Below are 27825 nucleotides of genomic sequence, written 5' to 3'. Positions count from 1 at the left end.
TACACTACAATGTGTAATAAAGGCCACCAAATATACCAAGGCTACTGATGGCAGAATTTGATAGGACGAGAAAGAGGCACTAACATGTTCTCAGATTTCTCCAGTTCTTTTTGAAAAATATATATATATATATATATATATACATCCTACAATAGAATGACATTCTATTAAAGATTATTTTCTGCCTTATGCTGAGATATGCTCTGGTATTCCATGACTATGAAGTTCTGAAGTGGATAAAATGAATTAGTGAATGGAAGGATGGATAACTGCGTGTACAAATGTTTAAATAGGTCACTAACATAAATTGTGCAAGTCAAGTGCTGGTTATATTTTTTATGGCACCTGACTCTAAACAGAAATGAAGGTGGTTTCATCTGGCAGCCACAGTGTATGTAATTTGATTATTTCTACTTGAATCAACACTATAAAAATTATGAAAAAGGAAAATATGATATACTATGTATGATAATAAGCATTATAAATTACATGGAAAATTTGCCATCTTGATTATTTAAACTAGCAAGTTACTAAGCAATACAGGTGACTGACAAAACACCAAAACAAGAGCAGGACTATGATTATTATTCTGTTTAGTTTATCGAGAAGTTACAGTTTAATTAAAATAACTGCAGTGCTTTAAAAGAGAACATGATAATACATTTCAAGAAAAACAAACATTACTTTGGTTTCTAGTGCATGTGTTGAAGTTAGCAAGGCACATTTAGTCCATATTTCATCTAAAATTAAAATTGTTAAAACAATAGCAGCAAAGTGTTAGTAGTGCACCGTACCACAGTTAACTCATTCAACTGCTTCACAGTTGTATAGTTTAGATTTAATCAAAGTTAAATATCTATGCCTGATTACTGACCATTACGCCTAATAATCAAACTCATAGGCACTCTTAGTTTCACAAATGATTCAGAAATACAGAAATGAGTATTCCATCACTGGAGTGACTGAGGGTATAATTTGTCTGATATTAGGAAATATTCTTCAAAATATCTCTCTCAAGTCATATTTCAACAAATATCTCCAAATATATGCCCTCCCCCTACAACACCCTACCTACCACAATCAAAACCATCACTTCATCCTTTGCTACCTTCACTACATCCAAGATATCGGAAGGCACAGCCTCCCCCCGAAATTGCCCTAATTTATATTCTGAGGTTACACAGTCAAGGTGTGTAGATAACACAGTCCACTGCAGTGCCTGGTAGTCAAGTGGCCTCAACCTGATCCTAGTTTACATCTATGCCTTTGCCCTTAGTAACTGACAAAGACATTCTCTCATCTCCATGGTAACCACCAATTGTTTGTCTTTTCGGCTTTTCCTGGTTAGAGATCACCACAGCAGAACTCCGGTCCGCTAATGATTGGCAGTAGATTTTTATGGTGCCGAGTTGCCAGCCTGATGCTCAACCTTCAACGAAGGCACAAGCATTTACGCATGTCTTTTGAACACCACTCGACCGCGGGGAGGACATGCAGACCACATAGAAGGCACTCCAGCCGAGAATTGAACAGGAGAACCTCTTGCTGTGAGGCAACAACGTTACTGCTGCACCACCGCGGCTTAGTAACCTAAAAAAAAAAACAAACGTGAGTGGACTCAGAACCGCACTCATTCATAATCTCCCATCTAACAGAGATTTTATGAACTCGCCCACATCTACAATACTTCCTGATTATTTTTGCTCACTGCACCATGATTCAACAATTATCTTGTCTTTTCTAATACATGCACAAAAAGTAACAAGATATTATATTGCATCATAGTATCTGTATGCACCACAAATACATAATGGAAAGGTGGTATGCAGTCTTTAACAGGCACTTACTTGACAACATCTAACCTTATATGTACCTGGCCTACCCATGAGTGAGATTTACAATCACTACTTAGTATATACATCAGTACATATACATATATACATAAAGTGGGTATCGTGGTTATGAAGCAACACAGTTGCCACATACTTCATTTATGCAACAAAAGTCTGTCTGATCTCATTCATACCAATATTGTTTTTAATGTATGAGGAATCTTTTTGTTTGGCTTTCTGTTCCCCTGCACACTGGGATAAAGTTATATTGACTCATTGCTGCGTACTTTTGTTGGCTGCCAGAAGTAGCAAACACTTCATTTAAAAGGCACTGTTCATGAACTGGAAAAGATCTGTGTTGATTATAACATTTAGTAGTTGATGTGAAGAATGCAACCCCTCTCATACGAAGTGAAGGTGTTTCCCCTGGAAACATGTAACTTTTATTTTAACAGTTAATAAAATGTGCTGGTAAGGTTCTGACATAAATCATGTTTGACTGTATTTGCAGTATGAACTGATTTTAAAGTAAAGTATCCAGAAAACTGAAATGTGTAAGTATAGAATATTTGTCCCTAGCCCTTTTAATTGAATTTTAAAAATGTATTTATTTGTTAATCACAGCCATGACCCAATTCCCCAAGGGCAAGGGTTAATGCTGTATATACAACATATGGATAGTTTAAAGTAGCTCATCAACAACTATGTGTTGAGGAGGTGGGAGGAAACCACAGTACTTGAAGAAATCCAAATTAAACATGGGAAGAACACAAACTCCATACAGTTGATGACAAAGTCAGGACTGAACTATGCACCTGTAGAACCTAAAGGCAGAGATTAGAATATGTAGGGAGTCTGATGTCAGATATGCAAAATGCTCTGCATTGTAGAGGTAGAAAACACATTTTGTGACTCTTGGCTTTGTTATTCATCATCATGTCCTCCCCGCGGTCGAGTGGCATTCGAAAGACATGCGTGAATGGGCGTGCCTTCGTTGAAGGTTGGGCGTCGGGCTGGCATCTCGGCACTGTAAAAATCTACTACCAATCATTAGCGGACCGGAGTTCTGCTGTGGCGACCCCTAACCGGGAAAAACCAGAAGAAGAAGGCTTTGTTATTCATCATGAAACATGTCATTCAGCATGAAACATGATTCCTCCTCTCAGCAAACAGTATAAGATATGCACATCTGACACTTTTCCATTTTTATTGTTTTTTGCTTCTTTTCCATTAAGGAGTATCACTTTCTTTTTTGGGGGAGGGGTTTAGGGCTGGAAATGTTTATGAGTATTATTATTTATTTCTGTGGGAAATGTATTTTCTTAATTTGTTACAGTGTCCACTGGTTGTACAGATTACACTGGGCGGTAGGATCATGAAAGGGTATAGTTTTGCATTTATGACTTGAACGTGTCTGTTAGGAATCATTGCTGCTTGCAGGAAAAGGTAGGGGTTCATAAAGGAGTCAATCAACTGTGTGATAATTACACTGTTGAAGACAGCTTTTTTATTTTGGGGAGGAGTGCTGAATGCTGGAGGTACATGCACTGGGGAAATGTGAGTTTTTTTGTTCTGCTTTTTTTTATTTTCATGTTTTATACTTGAATCTGGCACAGAGTATGCTGGCTGGAGAAGCAATGGGTAGGAAGGTTGAAAGTAAATGTGATTCACTGGATTCCTGAACTGTGTAATGTACTTTTGGTCACTAATACTTCATGCTTTGGATTCCAGTTTAATGGGTTGAGTGGGCAGTTCTTTGCTTTAGCGGCTGGAATTCATTTCCAGTTTTTTTAATTTTACAGTTCAGTTCTTTCATGTTTTTATGTGCTCTTTTAGTTGGGCGGATCAGCTATTTCCTGTGTGGGGTGGCAGAAAAGTTGCAAGTAACATTTTGAGAACTTTACATTAATGAATATTTTTTTATAAAAGTGTTTAAACATGATTTTGTCCTTACATTAAATTTTTCCTCTCCCTGCAGCTGATCATCACCTGCTACCAGTTCATCTTCACATTCTCCTGATCTACTGGACCTGCCTTAGCCCACCCTGGACTCAACCCAACTCAAGTTCAAGACTGGTGAGGAGACTGAAGATGCTGGTGCAGCTTCATTCTTTTGCCAATGAGTGTGCCCTAATACTCATCACCCTGCAGCAGCCTTACAAGCTCCACAACAGCTGCCTTTAGGAGGTGCACTTGTGCTTTTCCTCATGCAAAACCTGCCAATCAAATGGCAAACCACTTGCAGCATGGAACTTGCTAGGCTCATAATGCTGCGATTGTAGGCAGCCTCCCTCCCCCCACGATGGGTGAGCTGCGGTCAGACTCTCACTCTCATCTGAGTAGGGAGAGTGATTATTATTTTTGTTTTGACCCAGTCCCTCTCATTTACAACTGAAACCACCCATCCTAGTACCCTAATGGACCCATTCAGTCTTCAGCTGAGCTGGAGAGGAAGCTATCATCTACATGCAGGTGGATCATATTTTTGTTTTTTGCAAGTCCTACCAACTGCTTGTAGTGTTTATGGAACGGACCTGCAGGATATACATTTACTTCTATGTGTGCCATAATCAGCTGGCTCTGACCCCCCCCCCCACAGTCAGCACCCTCCATGTGATCCTCAGTCTTTACCAGGATTTCAACCATGCTGAGAGTGTCTGAGCACAAAATCCCCACCCCTCCCAACAAAGAAGGATTCACAGACTTAGTCTATTTATTTCTCTCCTTTCAAATACAAGCTCCAACACATGTCCAAGCTGCTACTTAAACTTGGGACTGATAAGTTGTATTCAGGGCTTTATCTCTGTACCCTATTCACAGCTAGTTGGAATGTGAATTTTCTAGAATTTCTACAGTTTGGTGTTTTTTAGCAAGCATTATTTCTAAAGGTTTAGAGGTATGCCTTTGGTTCTCATTTCATTTATGTACATAGTACTTAGTTTTACACTTTTGTTGGGTTCAGACATGAAGAAAAGTATTTTACTATGATTATATGTAGTGTTTGTGTTAACTACAGAAGGTAGAGTCTGCTGTGGTTAGCATGAACCAGGTATGGCTATTGATTATATCACCAGCGTGGTGCTACATGCTTGATGAAATAAGTAGAATAATGATAAAATATCAGGTCCAGTAGCTTAGATGTGTTATATCACAGATTGTTACAGGAGTCTAAGGTTTGGACAAATATTCACAGGTACACATACACAAAAATGTATTGCTTGCATGCATATGTATTTTTTTGTCCTAGCACTGCCCAGGATGCTTGTTCCACATTGTTGTAGCCAGTTATCACCTCAAGACTGGAACAAACAGTCACATTTTCCTAAAGCAGTCAATCACTATGGGCTCATACTAGGTTTATGGCCTGGTGGCCTTCAAGGACGTAACCGCAGCTGTCATGTACTGCAACTGGGAGAGGACATTATTTAGACAGCCATCTGGGTAGTGTGAGATTATTCTATTTTTCACCTCATCTCCCCCATACACTCAATGTAGCACCAAGGATAGACATGCAGTGGGCAGGCCATGGTGGTTAACCCCTCCTCTTCAGCAAGGGATATTCTTTAGAAGCAGTCTTGCCCCTTCCCCAAAGTATAAAAGGTGGTTTCCTGGTCTCTTCCAGGGAAACTGAACCAACCTTGTGTGCCAAAGAGTGTGTGCAACCTTCCCCACTCCCAAGGAGATGAAAGTGGGACATACCTCTTCACTCCTTGCCCTGCATGCTTGGTTACTACATAGTCAGGGCTGCTACTTGAACCTGGTCATCTAGGTTGAACTCAGGTCTCCATCCTACATGGATCTTCCACAACAGATCATATATTGTCACTAGTTAGTACCCCATTCCTGTCCACAATGAACATTTGATGTTTCACTGGAAACTGGTCAGTCTTACTAGCTAGCTAGCTTTAGCCTCTAATGAGCTGCTGGGCTGTTCTTGAACTCTAGTCATTGGCAGTAGATGCTATCTTCCCTCTATGCTGGTGTGCTTACCACTAGTGTCAAGACTGCAAAATTAAATTTTACATGGAGTACTACACAGTAGAATTCTACCATACACTGAACTGAAAAGCAGTCTAAGCAGGAGGTAAAATATGTTGTATCCTACCACTAACACTGATAGCGGCACTGAAACAGAGATCAATGTGGCTATTGAACAGTTTAGTTTTTCAGTCACAATTTTTTCTCAGTGCTTAGAAGCAATAAAATTGTAAAAGAATAGTTTTGCTTATTGGCATTTCTGCTTGAGAGAAACGTTATGTACACTTTAGATAATTTAAGCACAATAGGAGGCAGTACCTCAGTGACCCTGCATTAGGGTTAGTAGGTAGTCGATAAGTGAAAAAATGAATAAACTGAAGTTGAATTTTATTTCAAAGCTTGCCTTTTCTGCATAGTAAAAACAATCTTCTTCTGATGCCATAGTTACTGTGGCAGAAACTGAATGCAAACTAAGCACCAAGGATTTGTAGCCATGCTCAATGACATACCTTAGGTCTGATAGTATGACTCAGTAACCATATGCTGTACTGCAGTGGAAGCTGCAAATATTGGCAATTAAAACATCCTATATCTCAGATCCCAGAATGAGATGATGCCCCTAGACTTCTGCAAAGTTTGGGATAAATAAACCAGGAGAAATGTAAGTAAAAAAAGCACGGGTGAGAATATGAACCTATGAGACATTCACTAACCAGGACAGCAAACATCCATGGGGTACACATTTCAGACAATATAATAACTCTAATAAGCATTGACTACTCCCTTAAAATGACTTAATCAACTTTTTGATTTTTGCGGACTTCAGTTAACACCTTACCTGGGAATAATTTACCACTGATATTACGTGTGTGTGTGTGTGTGTGTGTGTGTGTGTGTGTGTGTGTGTGTGTGTGTGTGTATATATATATATATATATATATATATAGGTTTACTATCAAATTATATATATATATATATATATATATATATATATATATATATATATATAAAATCAATCATATTATTAAGTTTTAAAAAATTCAAAGTTCAAATGTTTGAGACCATATGATCGAGCTTCCAAAAAATTGATGTAAAAAACAAATGTCTACATTTATGCAGGGGTCAAGACCCATTGTGCCCTCCACACTCTCTGCAAATTATATATACCAACTCCAAGATCGCACAGTACAGTAGGGAAAAGGGTAAATTCCCCAATTTCCCACTGTACTGTGATCTACATAGATATGCTTTAATGGGGAATTTACCCTTTTCTCCACTGTAGTGTGATCTTGGAGTTAGTATATATAATTTGCAGGGGGTGGGTGCTGGGGGCTTGCCCGTCTGCATAAACATGTCTCGACCATATGAATTTCGAGTTTCTGAAAACTCGATAATATGATATAAACCTCTCTCTCTCTCTCTCTCTCTCTATATATATATATATATATATATATATATATACACACACACACACACACGGGTTCCTGCTTTTCTGTGCAAAGGATGTGACATGACGTATATATTATATGTACTGATTTGTTTCCACAATAATTAAACCATTCAAATCTAATAGTGAAAAAAAAAAGACTTTGCCTACCATTCTGCAGCAGACCTAACAATAATAAATGACAGTGGTCAGCATAAACTAAATCATCTCTTTACACTGCAAAATCTTATCATAACCAATGCATTACTTTCATTTTTCATTTACTTATCATACCACAGTTATACTGAAGAATTATTTAAAACATGGCACTGTTTTATCATGTGTAAAAACTGTACAGTTCGACAAATATACATTTTCATTGAAACCATTTTCAACAATTACTTACTAAAATTCTGGTTTCAGCATATTAAAATGCTGAATACTGTATGACAGTGATAGACCGCATACAGGTTTGGATATGTCATATTTTACACACACCCATCTGTGGCATATTGGCATATTATGTCTCCCTTGCTACATCATTTTAAAATGTTAGGCCCCTTTCCAAACTTTACATCTTTTTTGTCAAAGCAATTTCAATGAAGCAGCAATGACGGTATTATTATGCGAACTCAGAGTTAATGCCTAGCCAATAGCGCTGGCATCTAGAAACACTGCTTCTTACAGTGTTAGAAAGTATACATGCTTTGGGTTTTATAAACAAACTACAAGAACATATGTGTGTATATATATATATATATATATATATATATATATATATATATATATATATATATACTTTCAAGTTCTAAAACTGATAGAGCAAGCTTCCAAGTAGTTATTGTAATTGTGTGCACCACAGTCTGTACCTTCTTAAGAATGTATGTTACTTACACAGTCATAATGATGCCATCATTTTATGTTTCAGTGTTTGCTTTGTACTAATGGGTTTGCTTGGATACATTAAAATGACCCCGAGTAATAGTATCAGGTAACTTTTCAAGGTCAAATCAGTCTTTGTGAGTGATGTACAAAACAGGGGTGAACCACATGCAGATATAGGAAAAAATCAGGCAATGAAATGCAGTTCAATGATTAAAGGATTAACTAAACATAAGTATATAACCTCAGAAGTAGAGATCCTCTATACCAGCCAAATGTGACACCTCTGTTTGAGCCCAAATGGTCAGAAGATTATCACAGAAGATAAAAGTACACGTAAGCCCAAATGGCTAACAACACAGGACCAGGGCAGGGGAAATTAAGCACATAAACCATAAGATAAAATAAAAATAACAAAACAAAGTTTTGCATCAGTAATCCAGAAGGGAAAATAAATGTTTATTACACACAGAAAAAAGTGCACCAGTAAGTGCTTTTATCCATTAGCAATGGACTTCATTAAACTGCTAGAAATGAACACAACCATATAGTACAGAAACTGAATAAATATGTATATGTTATAAAAGCATCAGGCATTTCAAAGAAAAAAAAATCTGAAGTACCTTATAGCTTTGCATTTGGTCAAACATTTACGTCCAAAACAATATTAACATAATCGTTTTTTTTAATTAAAAAACAGGAACCAGAAACAAAACTTTAAATTAGTGACATAAAAGAAATAACATACTTAAAAGCAAGTGGTAGTATATGAAGTTCACTGCATCAAAGCTATCACAACTAAAATGTGTATATATTTAAAACCTTTTCTATAAAAATATGTTAATTGTAATGAATATTATAAAATTAGAAAAATGCTTTTCAATGGTCAGTTCTTTCATGCACTTTTAAAAAAGATATATTTTATAACCGTGTAATCTCATTTTACTCACTTTCAGTCTTCCTTCTGGTTCCTGCACTTTTACTAAATTTTTTAGATTTTTTAGGTCTATTTTATAACTGTTTGGAAGACGAATCTTTGACCAAATAGACATGTTTAATGCTTTCTTATGAATAACAGATTCTTTTATAATATTTGACTTTTCAATTTCTGTATTTGAAAGTATAATAGTTTGTTTTCCCTTATGGACCACCAGAGTACTGCTTTTTATTATACACAGCTGACTAACCAGCCATTTTAGAAGGTAAAAATAATGATACACATGCTTATAACAGCCAATTTTACACATATGTTGGTAACAGTCTTCTGTGAGACCAGGACTCAGTAATACTGGCAAACTTATAGGTGTCTGTATGTACAGAGAAATACATATCTTGGCAGTCTCAAATGCAATAATGAGCTTAATTCTAAAATGTTTTAAACTCTTCTGGTTTCAAAAAACATTTAAAGAAACTCAATAAATTAAAACAAAACTGCTCTAAGTAATTTACATATTTGCAAGGATTGACATTGAAGACTTGATAGAAGCTTTGACTGCTATTTGTTGATAAAAACAGATTAAAATTTCTGTTAATGTATCAGATGACAAGAAATAAAGATCTGTAGGATTCACACATCCAAGGTGTCTTTGCCATCACACAGTCAGAGTAAAATGAGAGGAAGAGGCTTCTATTCAAATATCGCTATTCTATTTTCGATCTAAAATCCCCAGTTTGTCCTTTTATAAGTTTGTCAGCTATACTGCCAATCCTTTTCTTCACAATTTTTAGACGAGTTTCACGTAAGCTCTGTGTCAAATATTTCTCCCGTTTGACCTTCTCTCTAGTTTCACTTGACACATCCGGAATAATGTAAGCGAGAATAAACTTCACAGAATACACAACATGCTAAATGGAAGAAAGAAAACAAGTTAAGTTTTATATATAGCAGCATTTTAATGATAATGCCCAAGAAAAATATTCAACACATTAAATAAAATATCAGCTAAGTATTTATTTTACTGCTTTTGTTTACTGGGAATATCTGACTAGGCAAAGGACCCATTTTCAGAGGAAGCCTGGGGAAAAATTATAAGCCTGTAACTCAACCAAAATTATACATTGTACATCCCATGCCAGCTGCTTAGTCATACTCCACAATATCCCATTTTGTCATAACTAAGACCAGTTCACCAAATTTGTTTTGCTGTGCTACATCTTCATTAATGCTATTTTTTATATTGCTTTAGCCTAACAAATAGTAAAAAATCAATATAATATCGCTTCCATTACATCTCACCATGGCTCAAGTGACTGCTAAGTAGCCTGGATGATCACAAGTAGGTGTCTGCCTAACTTATCAAGGATGCAGAACACGGAGACAAGCTGCCCAAATGAACAGCTGTTCCCATTACGCTCCACCCTCCCCAGGTAGCTATGTGATACGGAGGTCCATGGTAATGTATATCCACCATCTGCTGTGCACAGTCTTAGCAAACAGATACATTTACACAGTAGACAGCAAGTGGCTGAGGGAATCCAGCCCAGAACATCTGGGAGCATCAGATCCAGAGGATGGATGCTTAATCCTCTGCGCTAAACAATGACACGTGTTATTCCCATCTGCAAGGTTATGTCTGTCATGCACAGAGTAAGGGTATACATCAGAATGTCACAGTCAGCAGATCATCTAGTCTGGAAAAGGTCATGGGAATGAAGTCTGCTAGAGTCTGAGTAAACTGTATTTCTGAATACAGTAAAAAAGGCTGAAGGGGAATGTGAAAACTTAGAACCAAAAGAAAAAAATTCCCCAAAGGAATCAATGCTCAAATCCAGACAGTAACAGAACCACTCGTGAAAGGAAGAAAACAGATCTCTCCAGTCAAACCAAAAACAATTTATTGAAGTCACAGTGACAAAGAAGTTAAGCACACTATAATAAATTACTCAATGTGCTTTTGTCCCTGGTACAACTAGGACATCATCAGAACAAATAAATGTTGACAATAGATCCCCTATTTAGATATACATAAAAAATGTCAACTGGTCTGGACCAATAAAACAAATCCACCGACCACATTAAATGTTAAAATGATACACATTTGATACACAAGAATATAAAAAGATATAAAATATCTAGCATTTTAGTAATAGAAAGTTTTAATAATAAGCTCCTGTCAGAGACTTGCAATAAATAAAATATGTTGCCAGTTGAATTTCTAAAATAACAAATATAAAAATGATAAAAGAAATACCCTGCCTACCACATAAAAAAATGTGAAGGTAGTTCTGATAAAAATCTCATGAATATGTAATGAACAACAGAGGAAATATGGGAGTGGCCACAGTACATAAAGCTAACCCTGGAGAACAAAATGGTACAAACCATTTGTCTCAAAATAATGCTATACATAGCTACAGTTTAGCAGATCTTAGTTTTAAGACTGGTGTGATGGAGACTGTCCCATGAATGCCTGGAAATATACTGGAATTAGTTCTGAGTTGCCAAAACAGTTCTTTGTACTCAGTCGAGGTCTCCAAAGCACCTCCTCTAAAATTGCGTGGATTATGTCAATAATAACAAACCAAAAATATTTGAAATCTTGGTAGTGCAGAGAATATTTGAACAGAACACTATTATTATACTGCCTCTGAATATCATACCAATGTTTGTATATCCCTTTCCTGAGGTATCTCTGAGTTTTTCCGATATAAAAAGCAGAACAGAAGATACCCTTCGCTAAATATACTAAACCGTAGCTATTACAATTACCATGTTTAAAAATAAATTTTAGTTTTGTTAATGCTGTTTAACTGGATTTCTAGATCTTCCCAGTATTTTATTTTACCAAAACTAGTTGTACAGGAACAACTGCTGTAGATACTGGCATATAAATTACTAAAATGAGCCTGTAAAAATAAGAAAAAGGATTCAACCTGTACTTGCTTATTTAAACCATGGTTTATTAAGTTAAAACAAGAGATGTGCGTTTTCGCCAGTGTAAGAGCTAAATATGCATGCATGTATATATACATATACATACATATATATATATATATATATATATATATATATATATATATATATATATATGCACAGAGCACACACACACACACACACACACACACACACACACACACACACACACACACACACATACGGGTGTAATTGCTCTTTTCTTCTGCCTGCGAGCAGCTCTGTGTGTATAACTGCAGTATAGTGGGTTGTGGGTATTTGTCTTTTCCCCACTGTTTTGCAATCTTGGAGTTGGTTTATATAATCAGCAGGGGGTGTTGGGGTGCAGGGGAGCTTGCTTCACTGCATAAAATATTTAATTGTTTTTACATTGCATCTAAAACAATTAATCTTTGTTTCTAACCTCTTTTTGTGTGTTTGCTTATTCCTTAGGTGTATACACACATATATATATATGTCTGTAACTCTCTCTCTCTCTCTCTGTATGTGTGTGTGTGTATATATATATATATATATATATATATATATATATATATATATATATATATATATATATATAATCCCTTAATTTAGTCTCTAGTCTTTAAAATAAATATCTGTTTTGTCAGCACACTTTCGCTGAAAAGAGGTGGGTCAACAGTTGTGTGTGACTGCACAAGCCCCAGAACTGGACAATATTCCCTTTCCCCAGTACTATGTGATCTGGAATTAGAAAATATAATTAGAAGGGGGTGTAAGTGATGCATGGGCATGGGGGCTTGCACACTGCAAAAAAAGATGGGTTTTTTTGCATGCTCGGAGGTTAGAGGTAATGTCTCTGAGCATGTGCAATGATGTGCCAAAGTTTGTTTTTTGATTTGCGTCAACACTAGTGACATCGACATTTTGGTGTTTATATTCAGGTACACACACACACACACACACACACACACACACACACACACACACACACACACACACACACACTACAGCCTAATTCTATGCGTTGCAAGATGGATTGTGGCTAAAAAAAGTTTCCAAAATGGTAAACCTAACTAAATGCTGATCAGATTAATACAAAAATATAGCAATAAAATATTCACAGCATAAGTGATAAGACACTCAATCACTATCGTCATTCATAGTGCAGAGCCTGTGGTCACTACATCTGACCTTGATATTCCAGGAGCTCTGCCATAAGTCCCTACATTTACAAGTTTATTGTGAATTTAGTCATTCTTTAATAGCCTATGGTCATTAAATCTGACCTCGATATTCCAGGAGCTCTGCCATAAGGCCCCAGACCAACAAGCTTATTGAGAATTTTGTCATTTTTTAATAGCATGTGGTCACTACATCTCATCTTGATATTCCAGGAGCTCTGCAATAAGGTCCTACATGCACAAGCTTATTGAAAATGTTGTCACTCTTTAATGTAAGCATAATTACCATGAAGAACCTTGCTGCATACTGACTTTAGTCAGTTAAATACATGCCTGCTCTGTTACTCTCTTACTTTAATATTATACTTCCTACATACATATTTCACTTGTGACTCTTACTCCAAAACCCTACCAAACTGACCTTACTACTTCTATACATATACTCCTGCTTCTTGTTTCCTACTTCCCTATCTCTATTTTTTTTACCAGCTTTCCCAACTATCTTTATCCCTCCTCCTATACTGCTTTGAGCCATAGCCATATATAATCATAGCCCTCCCATAGCCATATATAATCACAGCCCTCCCAAACAGTACCTATCTATTCTGCCTTGTATCTTTTGTTTTTCCCAATTAAACCCTAATTTCTTATTATTTTGTCTACAACTTTATACTCTAGCCTTTAATACCCCTGTATTCCCTACATTCCAGAGAAGATACTAGGACAACCTAATTCTCTTCTTATATAGAAAATACTTCTGTCCTCACCTATCCTCTTCTAGCTCTCAGAATCCACCACCACTGAATCTCCTACTGTCCTGCAACTTCTTTTTCCTTCTTCATTGCTTGTTCCCCACTGACATCTGTAAAAATACAGATACCTCTACTTAATTATGTTACTCTTCAGCTTATCCTCTATCCTTTTCTTCCTCCTATGCCATTTCTCATCCTACCATGACTCAATAATACCTCACAACATATCATTAACTCTGTCCCAACCACCTATCCTCTTTAAACTCTCCTCACATTGCACAAAACCTATTTAATACTGCCCCTTAACTTTATTCCAAATATAGGCTGATTAGTTGCACTTCAATTCAAATCAAAACAAAATTAAGTGCAAGAATCCTTTCCCAAAAACAAGTATGAATAATTCCCAAGTATACTAAAAGCCTTACAGGAGAAGATCTACACCCTAATCCTGGCCCCACCCCTCACAATAAACACAATGATAATTCTCTCCCACACACTTCTGAAACCTATCAACAGCCAATCTCCAACTCTGGTGATCTAATCTTTGCTGCAATAAATGGTAGAAGTATAAGAAATAAAACTGCTGAACTACGTCTGGATTTCTTAACATAAGCCTGATGGTTTCGCTGTAACTGAAACTTGGCTTAAACCCAGCTTAAACGATTCTGAAGTTATACCTCTTGGCTATGATATAATCCTTAATGACTGCATAAACTGGAAAGGTAGTGGTGTTGCTTTAATACTTCCCAGTACCTATCACATGTTCCCTTACAGCAAACCAACACCAAAATTCAGTCCATAGGATCACAAGATCATAGGAGGTTACTAGGTTAATGGCCCTAGGGCCCTTACAAGCCTAGCCAAGAGTTTATCCCCAAAAAGAAATCTCAGCAGAGCTTCTTAATGGTTTCCTCAAAATAAACAGTTATAAACAAATATGTATTACTGTCCTTTATATCCTTCCTGGTGACAATACAGCTTTACTGGATGGTATCCCACATTGGATATCCATAACATTTCCACAACAAATAATATTTCTAGGTGATGTGAATGTCAACTGGTTGGACATAAGCTCTAACTCCGCTACATCTAGCTTGAACTTATACAGTTTCACATAACTAATTAATAGCCCCACACATTATAACAAGACATCAGATTCTCTATTGGACAGGATCTTAGTATCAGACCCCAGCAAATATTCCACCACAGGTACAATGCCAGGTTCTCTCAATGATCATCTCCCAATCTATACGACTAGAAATCTCACACATCCAGTTAAACACCATATTTATAAAACAGCATGTAACCTTTCATTAATCCTCTCCTTAGACAATGCTGCAATTGAATTCAATACAACTTTCCTAAATATCCTACATAACCTTGCACCTCGTAGAAGGAAGACACTGAAAACAAATAATGCAATTTGGCTATCCAAAAAGAGTAGAATGCTAATGCAGAATAGAGAAAAGGCATGGAAAGAATGGCAAAAATATAAAACACCTCAATATCTTAAAAACTTCAGAATGCTTCACAATCAGACTGAACAGCAAATAAATGAAGACAAAAACTATACTATAGCTTTCAGAATAATACTAAACACAACCTTAAATATTTTGGACATCCATTAAAGAAATCTTATATCCTGGCCAAAAATTCAATCTAAATCCCTCTCCAGATAATTCACCACTCAAAACTGCAATACAGTTCAACTCTTATTTTATGGATAGTATAGCATCTCTAAGGATTCCTCTTCATCTAATCCCTTCCCTTCCAAACAGCCACATATTACCACATCCACTTTCACCTTCGAACCTGTCTCTACATCCTACATAAAACTACTCTTAAACAAACTTAAACCTTGCTCTTCTTCAGATGATGACCTTCCAAGCGACTACCTAAAAATAGGGCCTATATTATAAGATCGACATTTGAAAACATCGAACAACATATGGTCGATGTCTTCAAACATCGACCTTATAAAAAGACAAACAAAAAAAAAAGAAAAAAGTACCCTAGGCAAGCCCCGCTGCACCCCCCACCCCCCGCTACTTAAATATACCAACTCCGAGACTGCACTACATTGCAGTAAATAGAAATCTCCCCTTACGAAGATTTCCATTTACACGCTCAAGATTCTGAGTGTTCAATATTCTCGTGTCGATAATGTCAGATTCGACATTGTCGGCTTTCGAGAATATAATCTAGACCCTAAAAATTGCAGCCAATACCATTGTCTATCCTGTCTCAATCTTTATAAATAGGTCTATCCAGGAATCCCACTTTCTGTCTCCCTGAAAAAAGTCGCACATCATCCCTCTGCACAAAGGAGGAAATTCAACAGACATTAATAACTTTAGACCTATAGCAACCTTATCTCCCCTCACCAAAATACTTGGAAAATATATTCAAAAACAAGTGCTAGACTATTCCCTGAAGGAAGAACTCCTGTCTCCTACCTAACATGGTTTCTGTCCTTCCCCATAGTACTAGCACTGCCCTTCTAACCTATACAGATGCTGTCAATAAAGCTAGAGATACTGGCAAACTAGTCTCTTCCTTATTTCTAGACTTGTCTAAAGCCTTCGACATAGTTTGTCACACCAAATTTCTACTTCAAATGTCCTCATTAGGTCTCTCTCAGCCCACCCTTCTGTGGTTCAAAAGATACCTGTCCAATAGGTATCAGTCAGTAAAATAGCACTCCACACTTTCTCCTTACCTCTCAGTCACCACCGGTGTACCAAAAGGCTCTCTCTTTGGTCCCCTCCTCTTTAACATTTTCACCAATACCTTCTATACTTCCAGACAACAAGCTACTCTAATACAATATGCAGATGATTCCACTCTCCTTTGCATATCTGACAACATGGTACACCTCCAAAATAATTACTTAGGAAACTTTAACATCCACTGAAACATGGCTTCATAACTCACATCTCATGCTAAACCCCAAAAAGACCAAATTACTACTTTTTTCTCTAAACCTCTCTCTCATGATAAAACAAAATTTAAAATCTTCTCTCCTGATAACACAACCAGTGAAGTCACTTCTCACAGCAAACTATCAAGGGTGATAGTGGATGATAATCTTACATTCGACTTGCATATAGAAAATTACATATGAAAAACTCATCAAAAACTAGGAATGCTTTACAGAGCCAAGAACGTTTTCACTGACGCAACTAAAACTACACTTGGCACTACGTATCCTCTACCCATTCTTCTTTACGGCGCTCCCATTCTTACTAACCGCCAGACTTCACAAAAATCAAAACTTGAACAATGGTATAACAAAGTTCCTAAATTTGCAGCACGTCACTTTCAGAATCCACCAGTGTATATAGCATTGAAAAGCTTAAACTGGTGAAAACTGCCACATCAGCTAACATATACACAGCTTTTTACCACGTATAAAATTACCCAGCATCCATCTGCCTGTCCAGCACTAAAAAACATTCTGCACAACTATGTTCCCAGTTGGTCATTGTGATCCAGTGACAAAAAACTCCTGTCTGTCTACAAACTTAGAAAATCTGCTGGACACTGTGTGTACTCATACAAGGTTGCTAGGTCCTGGAACTCCTTACCTGTATACATTAGGTCTATAACCCTCCCTCCCATCATTCAAAACCACTGTGAAAGACTTCCTAGCTAAAATCTGGTTCTGTTCTTGCTTAAAACCTATTCCCTAATGTTAAATGATTGTCATACACCTTGTATCGATTCTTAACCTATGTTCTTATAATATGCCTAATTTGTTATAATTATTTAAGCTGCAGATGTTTTTGTTTTATTTTTGAAGATTGTATAATTATTGTTCTTAAACATGGTTTGTAACAATTTGGAGCTTTTCTCCCTGGGTCTCCATGAAAAATGGCCTCCTACCCAGCTGGACTTTCCCTGTAATCAAATGTCAATAAATAAATAACTAAATGTTGCTGTGATATCCAAGAGGATGTTACAAATGATAGGATGGTATTCATAGTTGTTATGCTTGTGAGTAGCACGTATATGAACTGGCTGCACATAAAAGCAAGTGAGGAGCAATACAGAGACAAGCTGTATTTATGTGCAGCAGTTAGAAACTTGGAAGGTCTTATGCCAATGTAGAAATAATAAGATGTAAAGTAGAAATGCATTTAAAACAGTGTGACTTACGTGTGTAAATGAGTCTGACTTCCTGCTTTTTGCAATTCACAGTTGCTTTCTGGTGTGCAAATGCACTGTGCACAATTCTATTACAAAAAGTGAATTTGCTTTTTCAGTCACTTTCCATTTGGCAAAGATGCTCAGTTTTGCTGCAAGCCTTACTGTTTTCTGCTTTGAGCAATGTACAATATGTGCTTTGTACAGAATGGCAATCTTTCCTGAAATATTTGGTTCAGGGTTCAACAGACTGCACCCATGTTACTTATAAGGGCTCCATCTGAAGCACTGGGTGAGAGGTACCCTAACAGTAATAGTTACCATTCCATCAACTACCAGGAAGTGTGTGATGCAGTCCTCAATGTATTGGTTCAACATCTAGGCAGTACCAATGCTTCTCACACATGGCACACAAGTTCACTGTATCGCCACTTTCTGCAAGTTAGGATTCCTCATACTCATCTAGTTGGCAAGTACAGATTATTATACTGTTATTAACCATAGCTATTTCTACATCTTTACAGTCAGATAGTAGTGACTAATTTGTAGCAGTTAATTCAGTCAGTTTCTCAGTTTGTGGATACTGCAGGCTGTTTGTGCAGAACTTTCGTTTTATGGAACATTCATTTATCAAAATATCCATGTTGTAAAAAGGTAAATGGGTGTTTATATTGTTTAGGAGTGTGTGTGTGTGTGTGTGTGTGTGTCTACTTGTTTGCAGATTAGGGTTAGAGTTAGGTAAGGGGATAGTGTCAGGGTGTGTATGTGGGAATTAAGAGTGTTTGCTGATTAGAGTTAGAATTAGGGTTAAGTCAGTGAACAATTTTAGAGTACTGCATGTTTGTATATGTGTGTGTGTTCTGTGATTGAGTGTCATGATTACTGGTACAATTAGGGAAAGGTTTTTCTAAAGGTAATACACAGAGTTAGGGCTGGGATGGGGCAGGGTTAGGGTTAGCAGACATGAGTAGGTGATGCATGGAGGGGTGACTGATAGTAGCAGTGCAGCTCCTCCTATCGTTTGTCCCACCAGTGCCGACAGTAATGGTTACCAGATGATGGCAGCTGCACAGTAACATGTTCAACAAGCTTATGTATGGGTGCACTGGTGGGCAGGCAAAGTGGAGGCATGCAGTCCACTATTATGAGCCATGACATTCACTATGTGACAATGTAAAGTTACAAAGATAACACTTGGTGCATGCAGTCTTACCTGCTGGCTACACATGGAGCATGGTCAGCTTACTGTGTATATCAGACATTTCTCCACGTGTCATAAACAATGATTTGTTCACGTGGTCAGAGCCATCATTTGTAGTATTCAGTGGTCAGTGGCACAAATTATAGTTAAACTGGAAGAGTTGGGAAATGTAAGGTAGCAGGTAAGATGAGAAAGATTAGTGCTTGAGTCTGAATATCTGAGTCGATGTGTTACTAAAGCTGTATTTAAATGTCAGCTGTTTTTCATCTTGAAATGTTTCATTGCTATAGCAGTTGTCAAATTTTAGCTGTGTTTCTTTTCTTTTTTTCCCTTGTGTGGCATTTGTCATCTCCAGTAGAAGTGATATGATGTGTTGTGCCCTCTATGCAACTCTGCAAATTATTTTCTTGGGGGATAAGGAATGTGTTACAGCACTAGAAAATTTGTGCTACCTTTGTAATGTATCATACTGTGTCCCCTAGTGATAGTGATGTTGGTGGTCCCAGACATTATGAGTAATTGCTTGCATACGAGCTTGAAGCTGAGTTGCTCTGATTATGAGATCTACTGGATGCAGGTGAAACTCTTGACAATTGCCAAACAGTATTACAGGACCTTGAACTTATCTCAGAGTTCTACCCTGTGATGTGGAAGTTTAATGAGGCCTAAGTGTCTTCTTCTTGTGGGAATCCACATGAATGTCTGCAGCCCTTTGTTGGGACACCTCAGTCCTACTCATCCACCACTTGAGGACACTCCCTTGTCCATATCCAGCAGTGTCCTTGATGTGTGTCTAGTAGCTCCTTACAAGTGTGCAGATACAAGCTGACATAAATATTCCTCTTCAGGTGTTACAGGCTGGACACTAGAAGACCCATCACTGGAGTGCTATTAAGAGCAACTGCATTCTGCCTGATTTTATGCCTTGCACAAGCCATCATATCATTAGTTCTTTTTCTGCACTGTGCCAAGGTGCAGTTCCTTTCCCCTATGGCATTTATGTCAGCTACGACTTGATTCCATAACTTATCTTGCTCTGTTTTGGCCCCCCTTTTCTAAAAAGACAATCTTCATAAGTCCTAAGTACATGTATAACAATGTGGTTTCCCCAGTAGTAAACCCGTCTGCCCTGTGTTTTGTTCCCTGATGCGGTAACATCTTTTCACTAGAAACGGGTATTTTGCAGTAATTACTACACCCCCTACCCTTTCTGAGTTGAATCAATTATTTTTCATGCACTTAAATGATTAATGTAACATTAGTAAACAATACTTATGTACATGCCAGTTGTACTAATTCCCCTGTTTCAGTTTTGTATCATAATGTTTACCTGGATCATATGTAAGAATGTGTACATTGCAAGGAAGGCCTATAAATGAGTACTGGAAGGATGGGAGAGAATGATAAGAAATGTATTGATAGTTTATTCACTAAAATGCAACAATGGCATGAGAGAATAAGTAATTTACTGATGCTTTATTCTCTAAAATGCAACAAGATTGCCTGCATCTTGGTTTTGAGCACTTCCATTGCCTGATTCCCCAGAATTCAATACACAACTCTACTGATGTTAAACTACCGAATATTACCCAAATATGATGTAACATTTTAACTCCAGTACTGTGATAAGACTTTCCTCCTTACCAACAATTCAGAGGCTAATTTTGAAGACATTCCAGTAGAATCCAATGGTTAAGAGCCTATTTCTACTGTTTTGAACTTAAATGTACCTATTATATTTGCTTTAATCTTTTCTTTCTGTCAGCCATCACAGAAACACACTGCCCAGAAGTACTCAAAATGTTGATAATAAAAAAGTTTCATGAAATTTTAAACAAGCTACAAAGCTGTTATGTAAACTGGATATTTCATTGCTTGGCTCTCAGCATCAAATTACTGTCTATACTTGTAACTACATTCACTGTCGTAGCTGAGTTCATACTGATGCGAAAAGCTCACACACACACCACACACACACACACACACACACACACACACACACACACACACACGCAAACTGCTCCTTCCTCTGCTTTTGCATCTCTTCTTTGACTGTATCCTCATTCCAGTGTCCAGCAGGTGCTCACACCTTAATAGTCTGAGTTTTATACCTACATCTTCATTCCGAGTTGAACTTGGCAGAGACAATGTCCTCTGTGAAAGTTTGGGGTAGAACCCCTAGTTGGTGAGTGCAGAAAATAAGATCTTCCTTCACTTCCTGCAGACTTCAAACCTGCAAAGGTTAGAGACAGTGGGCAAGGACCCCTTAAAAAGGCTGATGCATCAATAAAGATTGGGGATGAACTGACATATGTTATTGGCATTCCCCACACTTGTGACTGATATAGGTGCAGTTGTGATAACCTGCAGTGGTGGAAGCCTGACCAGCTTGCCCTGTGGGTGGCAGTGGTTTAGAAGAGGATTCTAGAGTTCTATAGTAAGTACTACATTTCCATTTCTACTGAATGAGATTTATTAAAAGCTCTGTGGTGAATACTAAGAAATGTTTAACAAATGTATGCCATAGTTAATATGTCATAAGAATGAGCATTGCAGAGGTTTACAATCATTTGTACATCCCACGAAGTGTGGAACTTCTTGCTAATTCCCATTTCATTTGTACTGCAAATGAACTCACAAATAATGCAGAAGTGTAACAGCTGTACTTCAATGTGAAGCATCACTGCTGCTGTTATCTGCTGCTGGCACATTACCATCTTAATAATAAAGTAACCATCTTAATAATAAAGTTCATCTGATGACATTTCCAATCGGAAATGTGTTTACTTGACTTAGAAGTTATGTGCAGCACTAAGAAGGGCCACTGTAGCACCTCTCTGAATGACATGTGCCTTGGTATTGATAATGTATTGGGAATTTCCAGAACTTTTCTCAATCTGTAAAATGATACATTTAGAGGCAACACACAACCTTAGGGGGGAAGAGGATGAGGGACTTATTGAACTAAATATTGACCTTACATTTTGCTACAGTACCAATTATACTGTTTCTTATTTATTTTTATTATTTATTTGCAGTTTGTTTGCCAGGATAGTCCAATTGGGCCACAAGGAGCCCGTTTTCAATGGAGTCCTGGGGAGAAAAGCTCCAGAAAAATACAAATACATAGTACACATTGCACATTTACATTACAGATTATCTCAGAAGAATACAAAGTAAATATAATAAGAAAAGGCTAACAATGATAGAATACATCAGTATAGTTTGTGAAACAGCAATAAAAAAAAACCACTTTTTTTTTTACACAAAAGTAGCAGCATAGGGTAACTTAAGTAGTTGGTCAAATAGTTCAATAGAGCTGTGGAATTATAGGAGGCAGTGATGGCGTATTTAGTTCTAGCAGAGTAGGAAGTCTTTGATTAATGCCATATTTTTGCAGGTGTATCAAGGGATGAAAATATCAACAAAATCAGCAGTGTAGCTAGAGTGGGGCAAGAGGGGCAACAGCCTAAGCACAAAGTGTTGGTGGGCGCAATCAGCCGATCCCAATCGCTCATTAATGTAATACTGGCTTTTAAAAGCCGGTATTGCATTTGAAGTCAAACTGAGTGCTGTAGTGCTCCATGTGTGGCGTATATTGTAGCAGCTGCTTGCTACACTGTAGAAAACAGTTTGCTACAATTTAAAAGTAAAAAAAATCTTTAAGTAAAACCTGAGCACTGCAGCTCTCTGTGCAGGCAGGGTACAGGTTCATAGGTTCATAGGACAATACTAGACTATTGGCCTGGAGGCCCTTATAAGCCTAGCCAAGAATTTCATCCATGTTCCCACAAAGTCAACACCTGTTTTCCCTGTCCAGCAGGGACACTGGTGGGATCCCAGGGGTGTATTTTCTGTTTCCTATCCAGTTGTATAGGTTCCTCCTAAAGAGGGCCAGTGAGACACTCTGCCTGACATGGAGAAAGAGTCTATTCCACAGATTGGGGAATCTTTGGGACATAAATCTATACCGCAAACAAGTTCCATTAATGTCACAGACCAGGATGATGCCTTGCATGTGGGTTGCGTGAGTGGAGTTTGACTTATGGATATGCAGCAACTCCATCAAGGCTGGGTCTGAGATGGCCTTGTATGCCAGACACAGGTCACCTCTGAGCAGTCTGTATGAGACTGAGTACAGGAACATGGCTTTTAGCCTATCTGTATAAGATAGGTTTTTGAGACCCTGGATTTTCCTGGTCAGGAACCTATGTGGTCTCTCCAGCTTCTGCATTTGCTTGGCAAGGTACATGCCGAAGGAGTACAGGGATATTATGACCTTGTTCCCAGATGAAATACCTTTACTTATGACGTGGGCCATGTAGTACCCCTTCCATACAGAGGAGGCAACATGGTGGTCAAAAGTCAGGTTGCTATCAACCTGGGTGCCCTAGACCGATTGTGTGCTTAGTACATTGTTATTAATGTGATAATTAGTGGGGACACCATTTTCCCCATATGGGATAAGGACACATTTCTTGACATTCAGTTTGATTCCATGCTTCTGGTACCAGTCATTAGTTTGGATAAGGCCCTCTTGGAGGATGTTCACATCACTAAGGGAATTTAAAACAGCACCCACCTTCCAGCCATCTCCAAACTTAGTCAGCTACAGACCACTGGTTTTGGCTTGCAACTCAGAAAAGTATATCCCAAACAGTAGAGGCCCCAAGACCGATGCTTGGGGTACACAGCTCATTACTGGTCTACTACTAGAGGTGGCTTCCCCTATTTTAACTGAGTGGGTTCTATCAGCGAACCAGTTAGCTACCCATCTGGGAGCATATCGGTTGATGCCTAGCTGGGAGAGTTTAATCTATTATGCCTGAGTGGAGAAAAGTGTTGAAGGCTTTGGCTAGGTCAAGGTATGGTGCATTTGCACAGTCTTCCCCTCATGATTCTGGTGACTGTTTCAAAAAGTTGGCAAATTTTAACAGGCATGATCTCCCTTTGACAAAACCAAACTGTGTGGGGTCACGAACATTATTAAATGAACCAAACAGCTCACCACCTGCTCATACTAATCACCAAGAGGTTCAGTCTGGTGGTTAGGGACCTGGCAACGACGTGGTGTAGTAGGCTGATGGCACTGAATACAACCTGGTCTGGTACCTGACCAGCAAATGTTGTCCCTCTAGTTAAAAGTGGATGACTTACATGTAAAAAAGGCTCTTGTGGTAACGTGTACGCTACATTTTGTCTTAGACTGGAAGGGGCCTGCTTGATGTGTTTTGGCTTACATAAGAAGGGGGCAGCTTGGTGTGCACAGTTCAGGTTGACAGGAATAAAACGTCTGACAGTGAGCTGTGCAAGAGTGTGATCTTTGGTGTGAGTGGACCTCTGTGGGACTGGGCACCTTGGTGTGGTACATCAGATTCTTACAGTATGACACAGCTACTAAATGCCAGTTAAGTTTGAGTGTGGACAGCTATGGGACTCTGGCTGTCCTACCACGGTACAGGGATTTATTACAGTGCAACAAGTTAAAATTTGGTGTAGGTAATACATTTATTTGACAGGAACAGCGTTATAAAAACATGAACACTACGTTTCATGGCAGTATAGTGTTAAGGGCCCACACATAACCACAATTTGCGTTTGTATTTCACGACTGGGTACTAGCTTGGAGATGAACTATCACTTGGGAAGAGCCAGACCATTATAAATCAATTAAGGGGCACAGAAGCATGGATGATTGCCAGGGAACAACAGTATTAGACCTTAGAATTTGAAAAAATGTTGTTACGTCCCTTAGCATTAATTAAATATTCATTCATTGACACCCTATAAAGACCCTTACAACTACTAAAAAACTCATTATACAACGTCTATATAAAACCCATTATCACTTCATAGTAGCTTCCAGCCTTTTCACTACAGAGGCTAGCCACTTCAAGAATAGTCACCCCCCTCAACTCCACCCTGTATAAGTTAGGCTTCAGACAAAAGCTGAAATATGAATAACCTTACTGTAGCAACTATCTGCTACATTTGCAGCAAGCAGTTTGCTGCAGTTTAAAAATATATATTTTTTTTAAATAAAACATGAGCAGTGAAAGACTCTCATGCAGGCAGGGAATAAACTGTAGCAAACAGATTGCTACAGTTTAAAAGAAGAAATGCTTTTTTATTTCAAAATAAAATATGTTAAAAGAGGGTTGGGGGCAAGGGCACAGAAACAAGATCTGAATAGCTAGGGCTGGAGTGCAACGTCTTTTTTTTTTTTTTGCTGGAGGTGCGTAGATATAACAGTAATAACCCGATCATTTACAGATTATTATCACTGAAGTGTCTTTTTTTGCACTTCACTTTCAGAGCTAAGGGGGGGGGGGGCTGGTTCATAGCGCCAGCCTAGGGCACTAATTGAACCAGCTATGCTTCTAAACAGAATAACATGTAAATATCAACAATATAAAATGCACACCTTACAAGGGGAAACAACAAATTCTGTTCTGATTACTGATAACACTAGAAGATTTTTTCAGCCACACCACCACCACCTGCAAGCCTCTGCCTTTTCTGAAACTGATAAACATCAAGGTTGCTATTGTAGCAAAGTTTTTCATTAATAAGTAAATTAATCTCAGTCACCCTCCCCCACCCAAAGGTATTTGTGCTTCTGAATGTATCCACTGCAGAAGTGAACTAACTGAAGGAATTTCATCTGTAATACATTCCTTCCTTTTACCTAAGGCATACATAGCTTGTGTACTACAGGATTGATCACTTAGTTATCTATAATAAACATAACTAATTTCAATCCTTCTACTTCTGTTGCTTTGGAAGACTGCTTACATTTACTGGGCTACACGTTTGACTTGCTGCTACATGAATTAGGGAGCAAATCCTGTGGGTGACTGGTGGGGTTAAGAATCTAAACATTTGCAGCCATGCACTTGGTCCAGTAATAAATATGTGAGGAATGGTTATGCAAAGTATAGTTCAAAGTATGACAGCTGCACTTAATCTGAAGTACGCTGCACAGATACAAATCATTCTTACTAATCCCTTAATTTTTTCTTTATTTCCATAGCCTGGGATGAGATTTCCAGTGAGTATAGCCTTTAACTGAGGAGAGAGAGATGTGGATGGTCCCCGACCCCATGAGAATGGTTTAGCATCAACAAAAATAGATATGTATTCATGAAAAGGAAGCAATATCTTTTATTTTTTAAGTTTCATATATACACCAAGAAAATGTCAGAAAATGCAGATTATTTCTGTAATGAGGCATATTAAAAATGTATTAACTACAGCACTGCAACTTGTCATTTAGAATACCAAAAACATATAATGTATCATCATATATATTCCAGAAATGCATCATTTTCTTCAGTCCTCATTAAGGTAATCCAGTTTTAAAAAGATATCACATTTCCAAGACAAACAGACCACTAACTGGACCTGTGCGTAAGGGCATTTATTGGTATTATAATTAATTATCTCTTCTGCAGATCCCAGATAGCCTGCGGGCACCTTGACTGTAGTCGACCCAAGTGTGGGACAGGTCACCACCACTCCCCCTCTAGTCTGCCCAACTACTGGGGGCACCCTGCAGCATGGTAGCCTGGAAAGACACAATCTTGGGTTCAATACTTGGTGTCGATTGAAGTGGACTGGTGACATGTCATATCTTTTGTGTTTGCCTTGTCTTCTCTCTCTCCTTTTCTTACTTAAAAAAGCCAGAACAGGGTGCCCATACAAAGACATCTTCATACGTTCACAGGTAAGTACTAGGCTAGCTGCCCTGCAGGCTATTATAAGCCTAGCCAATTTCCCTTTTTTGTGCTCAAATTAACCTATCCCATTTGGTTTTAGACTGGCCTTATCCATCGCATGGTTGATAGTTATATATTACCTCTAATGATAATAACTAAGATCATTAACCAAAGCAAAGCTGTCTATCCAGTCAAACATCTGGCTGAGTAAATACTGGAACCTTTAATAAATTGTAAAACAAAGAAGACATAGAGTAAAGTGCTTTCTTCAAATAGACTTCAATGTCAAAGTACACAGAACGAATTAAATACAGAAATCAAAAATCATGTGATATGGAGTACTCAATAACAACAATAGTTAATTAAAATAATTAACTGCTGATGTGCAAAAACACCACTGAAATAAACCACAAGCCAATATATAAAGTATTTATAATCTTATATTAAAATAATTTTTATTGACTTTGACCACATCTCCACCCAGGCGACTTGAGAGACTGGCTCAACAGCAAGGTTACCATTTGCAATCATGTTCTCAAAACATGAACCATCCCCCGCAAGTTAGGAGAAGAAGGGGAGATGGAAAAAAAATAGATATTTTAGTGTAATGTCTTTTGATGTTAATTATTTTGAACATGGTGATTTAAATACTAATGACTTGGATGTTACATTTAATGCTCTGGAACAACTTTCTAAACATTTTTTCCAGGATTATGTACCCGATATTTGCAATGTTAATTGTGTGATGACAGACTGAGTGTGACTATACAGGAATTTGATTATGAAAACATTTGTTTTAGTTATAAAGGCTTTAAAATATTTAATTATAGCAATT

At 37.8% G+C, this 27825-nt stretch overlaps 1 protein-coding gene across 1 annotated transcript in view; it reads right to left on the bottom strand.

Annotated features, from left to right (window-relative positions):
- Positions 1-7082: 7082 nt before the first annotated feature.
- Positions 7083-27825, bottom strand: part of ANO6 (anoctamin 6) — a 1522803-nt gene continuing 1502060 nt past the window's right edge. The window contains exon 20 of the mRNA XM_044061996.1: positions 7083-9963. Coding sequence (XP_043917931.1) covers positions 9760-9963 — 204 coding nt within the window. The 3' untranslated portion in view covers positions 7083-9759. The remainder of the gene's footprint in view (positions 9964-27825) is intronic.

Source organism: Protopterus annectens, chromosome 2.part1 (assembly GCF_019279795.1).
Source record: "Protopterus annectens isolate FY-2018-M chromosome 2.part1, PAN1.0, whole genome shotgun sequence".
NCBI classification, from domain to species: domain Eukaryota; kingdom Metazoa; phylum Chordata; order Ceratodontiformes; family Protopteridae; genus Protopterus; species Protopterus annectens.
This window is presented reverse-complemented; position numbering and strand designations above follow the sequence as displayed.